Raw genomic sequence first — 5822 nt, forward strand, 5'->3', positions numbered from 1 at the left:
CGGCCCGAGCGGGGAGCCCCCGCCCGGCCCCCGCACCCGTTCACGGCCCCGCACCCGCCGCGGGCCCCCTTCGCCGGCAGAGCCCGGCCCGGCCGCCCCCGGGGCTCAGCATCTCGGGGCGGCCCCGCGCCCCCCACCCGGCCCCGCGCCCCCCGCCCGGCCCCGGCCCCGGCCCCCGCCCGCCCTGCGGCTCGCATCTGTTGCGTGTAAACCTTTCCTCCGGGCCGTCCGCGGTCCTTAGAGATCCTCCAAGCTATAGCCCCGGAATTTGAGGCTGGGGGGCACCGGGATGGCGTTGCCCCCCAGGTGCCAGCTCCACAGCGGGTGAGTTTTGGAGAGGGCCCAGGAGTTTTTGACCCCCAGGGAGGAGGCAGGACACAGGTCCCCATCTTCCCCCACGACCAGGGAGGGAATACAGGGGAAGTTGCCCATGAGGCTGAAGGAATTCCGAGGCGGGGTTGGCCCGGCGCTGCCGAGGCGTTTGCAATGAGTGTTTCCCTTTTTGGCATTCCTCCTTTGAGTCTTTTGTGGCCTCCCTTTAGAGGAGCTCTGTTGCCTTTCTGCCTCAGCGCCTCTGGCAAGGCGTCTGCGCTTGGCATTCCTTTCCGAGCCATTGCCTTTCAAAGCTTTGTTTGACAAGGTGCTGGGGCTCTCTGCTCTTTTGGAGCCGGGGGATTTGAGCTCTGCAGCTTTGCAGGGCTCCGTCCTCCCTCCGTGGCGCAAACTTTTCCCGTCCACGTTGAACCCCTTGGCGTAACACCACAGCTTGGACTGCCGGATGAGCCTGTCAAAGTGCTCCCGCCGGGGCTCCCCCGCTTCCCCGGGGGGCGCCGGGCCGAGGCTCCCCGCCAGCTCCGGGGCCGGGGGCTGCGGGGCCGAGCCCGGGGCCGGCTCTTGGGAAGCCGCTCGGCCGGCTAAAGCTTCGCTCTGCCTCTCTGCTTGGTCACTGGGGCCTAACGAGGCTCTATTGTTCGAGGCATCTTTGTGCAAATCCTTCCCTTTGGCGCAGGGCTCTGCGTCCCCAAAGCCGCCCTCCTTTTGTTGCGGGTCCCCCCCAGGGGTGCTGCTCGGGGAGGGAGGGGGAGAGGAGGAGGAGGAAGAGGAGGAGGAGGAGGAAGAGGAGGAGGAAGAGGAGGAGGAGGAAGGGGAGGCCTCCTGCTTTGCGTACAGCTCCGGCTGCGGCTGGGCCCCCGAGCCCAGGGCTGGAGCCGGGCTCAAACTTTCCGAAGTTGATGCTCGCAAAGTCCTGGCCCAGAGCTGCTGCGAGAGGAAGAGGAGGTCGGGGTCGGGGCGCAGCGCCTTGCCCGCGCCCGGGGGGGGCTCCGCGGGGCGCTCGTCGCCGAGGGGCTCCCGGGGGGGCTGCGGCTGGAAGCGGGGCAGAGCCGCCTGCCTGTACCGGGTGCTCTGCACCGAGTCCCCGCTGCACAGCGAGCTGCTCTCCGACTCCGAGGAGCTGCCCTCCTCGCTGCTGCACGACGTGTCCCCTTCCTCCTCCTCCTCCTCCTCCTCTTCCTCCTCCTCCTCCTCCTCCGACGAGTCGCTGGAGGTGGCGGGGCTGGACCCGCCGAAGTCCAGGCTGGAGTCCGAGTCGCTGGAGTAGCCGGCGGAGGTGCCCTGCCTCTTGGAGCCGGGGAAAGCGGACGAGCGGCCTTTCCTGGCGCCCCCGGGACCCTTCTCGGCCGGGAAGAGCCCCTTGGCGCAGCAGGGGCCCCGCTTGCGCCGGCCCGGCTCGGCGAGCGCCGCGGGGTGCGCGGCGGGGTGCGCGGCCGCGGGGTGCAGCAGCGCCAGGTCGCGGGGGTAGGCGCCCAGCACGCCGCCGAAGAGCCCGCCGCGCTCCGGGAGCCCGCAGCCCCGGCGGCCCCGGGGGGCCCTCTCGAGGCCGGGGAAGGGCCGGTGGTGGAACGGCTGCGGCAGCAGCGCCGCCGGCGCCGAGCGCGCTTTGGCCAAGGCCGGGGGCAGCTTGGGGCGCCCGGGGGCCGGGGGCGCGCAGCAGGCGCCGGCTCGGCAGGGCGGCAGCAGCTGGGGCCGGGGGCAGGCGAAGAGCTCCCCGGGGTCCGGCAGCAGCAGCTGCTCCCTCCGCTTGCTCTTCCTTTTCCTCTTCCTCCTCCTGGGGCTGAGGCTCTTGCAGGAGGTGCAGAGAGCCTCCAGGTCCGCCTTGGATATGAGCGAGCATTTCACCGCGCGGGTGGGCACCGAGTGGATGGCTTTGAGGGTCCGGAGCTCCTTGAGATCGCAGCGTCGGCTCTTGATCTTTAAGGTTTCCATCTTCTTGCTGATGGTGGTCCTGGGGATATCCTTAAACAGGTCGCTGAGGACCTGGGCCAAGGCAAACATCTGGGTGCCATTGATCTGTAAGTATCCCAAGTTTATCCCTTCAATTTCTTGATAGCCGGCATGAAAATCCCCCGGCCTGGCTTCCCCATTGTAATCCATGGTGGCTGGAACAATTCCGAAGGTCCCTTCGCAGGTCAGGAACATTTTGCAAGGAGCGTTTACTTTGTCTCTTTCAAAGGGGGCATTGAAAATAAGGACATATTTGTTTCCACTCCCTGATCACACATCCCTACCCCTCCGGAGAGGTGGGGGAGGGGGGAGGGGAGAAAAAAAAAAAAAAAAAAAAGAAAAAAAAAGCCAAAGCAGCCGATCACCCCTTCAAACGCTCCGGTCAATGGCTCGCAACATCTTCCAAACACCCCGTTCCTCCCGGGCTGGGGCTCGACTCCTCGTCTTCCCCCTCCCCGGCAAAAAGAAAAAAAAAAAAAAAAAAAAGGAAAAAAGGAAAAAAAAAAAAAAAAAAGAAGTCAAACATCTCGCATCCTCCGGGCTCCCCCCAGCCAGGTCCCACCCCGCGGCCGCGCACCCCACCTTCCCCTCCGAAAATAACCCCCGGGGGGCGACTGGGGGGGGAAGAGGTGGTGGGGGGGGGGGGGAGCAACAAGCGCAGCCCCCCCCGCTCCGTTGCGCGAAGCCCCTGAGATGCTTGAGCAAACAAAGCTACCGGCGCGGGGGGGGCGGCAGAAGCGGCAGCGGCGGGGCCGCGGCGAGGCGGGGGAGCCCCGGGGCTCCGTGGCGCTCCCACCTTGGCCGGGCTCCGCTCCCGCGGCCCCGCCGCCGCGGCCGCTTCATCCTGGGAACACCCCGCGGAGCCGGGCCCGCGGCCCGCGCGCTGATTGGGCAGCGGCGCGCCGTGACGTCACGGCCCCCCAACATTTCACACGCACACCCCCGCGCAGCGCAAGCCCCGCGCAAGCCCCGCGCAAGCCCCGACACCGCGCGAACCCCGCGCAAGCCCCGCGCAGCGCAGCCCCGCACCGCGCCCCCCCCCCCCCCCTCCCATCCAGCCCAGGGCAGTCCCACACAATAGCCACCGGGGTTTTCTTTTAAGAAAAAAAAAATTAAAATGGGGAAAAAAAAAAAAAAAAACGCACACACACACACAAAACGCTGCGTTTTCGAGGTAGTTTCAGGCTCAGCTCGCCCGGAGCCTCTGCTTTGTTCGGGCTGGGGCATTCCGGCTCGGCTGCAGGGAGGTTGCTGCGCTTTCCAAAAATCTCCCCGAATTCCTCTGGGATGGGTGTGTGTGCGTGCACGTATATATTTAATAAACCGTGAAAGGTTTTACTCTGAGCGAGTTGTTCAAAACGATTGACTCTGCAACAATTCATCGTGCAACCCGGAGTGGAATGCTTATTAATTGCCAATTACTGTATTTATGATCTGGAATGAGCACGGACTGGAGCTTAGAATCAACAATAACATCGGCAACAGTGCAAATAAAAGCAATGCAAAGATACTCGTATTCCTTTTTACTCACACGCTTGCCTTATTCACTTTTCATCTTTTCTTCCAAACGTTCTCTTAAAAAAGAAAACAAAAAATGAAAGAAAAAAGAAAGAAAACGAAAAAGGAAAAAAAAGAGAGGGATAAAAAAAAGGAAATTCATTTGCATGCCTTTGTGTGCTGCTTAACTTTATTTCAAACTTCCCAAGACTTCTTCGGCATTTGGTAGCTCGCTCCTGCCTTACAAACCAGACGCCGTTTTCCCAAAAGGAGGATTGCAGATTTCTGTCTCCAAGGGAGGGGGAAAAAAACCCACCCTCACCCAGCCCGGAGCTCCATTGTCCCGTCCCTTCTATTTCTTTATAAACCTGGAGCTACTTGAGCGAAGGGCGTGCAGCCGCGGAGGCTGGACCGAGTGATTTTAACTCTCTGCTCAGGAGGCTAATTTTGGGGAAACAGTTACCTCGGAAACCTTTTTGGGGGAAGGGAGGCTGCAGCTCTGCAGCGCATGCTGTTCCCTTTTAAGCTTCGTCTGTCTCCCACATGAAAAGTTGCTTTTAGTCTTCCTCTGCTTTTTTGTGGTTCAAATGGCAAAATCTGAGTAATTTGATAATAATAATTTGTTAAACTATATGTACAATCAACCACAAATGATCCCGATTTAGAAACAATCCCATAGGAGGAGGAGGAGGAAGCACATTCCTGAGTACGTGTGTAAAAAAAATTAAAATAACTCCAACATTGCCTTTAATTTGGGAGCGGAGATCACCTGATTTGCATTTACCTTCTCGCCGATAGACGAGAGGCAAGCCTCACGCACAGGCGAGCCGATGCCGTATCGATCCTGCTGCAGAAGAAATCAATGGCAGGATTTTTCCCCTTCCTAGCACACATGTGCGCACACACCCCGCAAACTCGTGGCCTTGCTGAGAAAAGAAAATGCCACATTCTCCAGATCTGGCTGCGTTAAACCAGCACATTTCACCCTCGTTTTCCACAGGCAGAGAGTTTCCTGTGAGTAAAGGTCTGCCGTCCAACACAAACACGAAATTCCTCTTTGTTTGGGCAGAGGGGAGGGGGGAGAGTTTGCATCGCGCTGGACGGAACGTGGCCGGTCCGGGGATCCTGCAGCTGGCTGCTGCAGAGGGGCTGCTGTCGGCGCAGCTCGCCGCGAGGGACCACGAGAAGTCCTGCTCGCAGCCAGACTGGAGTTTCCCTTTGCAAATAAAAAGGGAGATCCTGGGTATTTTTGTTTCCACAGAAAGCCAGAGCCATTTTACCTATAGGCTGAGCACTGCTCCGTGCCAGACTGGAGGAGGGGAGCGTGGGGTGGAGGGAAGGAGCTGGCATGTAATATCCCTGTCCGATGCGGCTGATGCAGCCGCGGGGTTTATGAGGGGCTCTTGTAAAGAAAATACAAGTTCGAGCAGCGCAATAAACTGCTTCTGACCGCTTGTAGGGCTTTAGAGAGGACACAGAGACCCCTGATCGCAAGCCAGGAGGAAACAGGGCTCACAAGCCACGCACAGGCAAATGTATGGATACGTCATTTCCCATTAAATCTCCGTCAATAGAAACCCAGATTGACAATATTTTGGCTATGAATAAAGTTCGGGATGGAATATGTGTGCGTGTGCGCGTGCTGATGTCTCTATACAGACACAGACAGCTCGACGTGGGACACGCAGACCCTGCAAACCCACCCATCTGCAGCAGTGGGCTGGGTGCTCGCAGCAGGGCCGTGGTTTGGAGGCGCACAGGTTTCAGTGGCCCCGTAACAGCTCCGTGTTACCCCGTAAGCGTCCCTTGCTGCCCCAGCCCCAGGTCACTTACTGTATGCATAACGAGCCCATTGGCCCTTGCCTTATCACCTTCGCTGCTGCTTTATGATTTTGTAGAGGAGCTGGAGCTGTTAGGGGTGTGACAGCTTTTACACGTACCTATGTGCATCGCTGCGGTCGGGGCAGGCCTGCTGTGGAAGAGGACACAGGAGGAGCTGCAGGTCTTGGGGTGGGCAGGGGGGGCTCAGCCCAAGGCAGAGG

At 60.1% G+C, this 5822-nt stretch overlaps 1 protein-coding gene across 1 annotated transcript; it reads right to left on the reverse strand.

The window, feature by feature from the left end:
- Positions 1 to 237: 237 nt before the first annotated feature.
- On the reverse strand, positions 238 to 2478 carry EPOP (elongin BC and polycomb repressive complex 2 associated protein; the record flags this gene model as incomplete). Its single annotated transcript, XM_084301278.1, has 1 exon — positions 238 to 2478. One exon carries the CDS (start codon positions 2476 to 2478, stop codon positions 238 to 240), a length of 2241 nt encoding a protein of 746 aa, XP_084157404.1.
- Positions 2479 to 5822: the final 3344 nt, after the last annotated feature.

The sequence above is a fragment of the Netta rufina genome (assembly GCF_964035555.1).
Source record: "Netta rufina genome assembly, chromosome: 24".
NCBI lineage: Eukaryota > Metazoa > Chordata > Aves > Anseriformes > Anatidae > Netta > Netta rufina.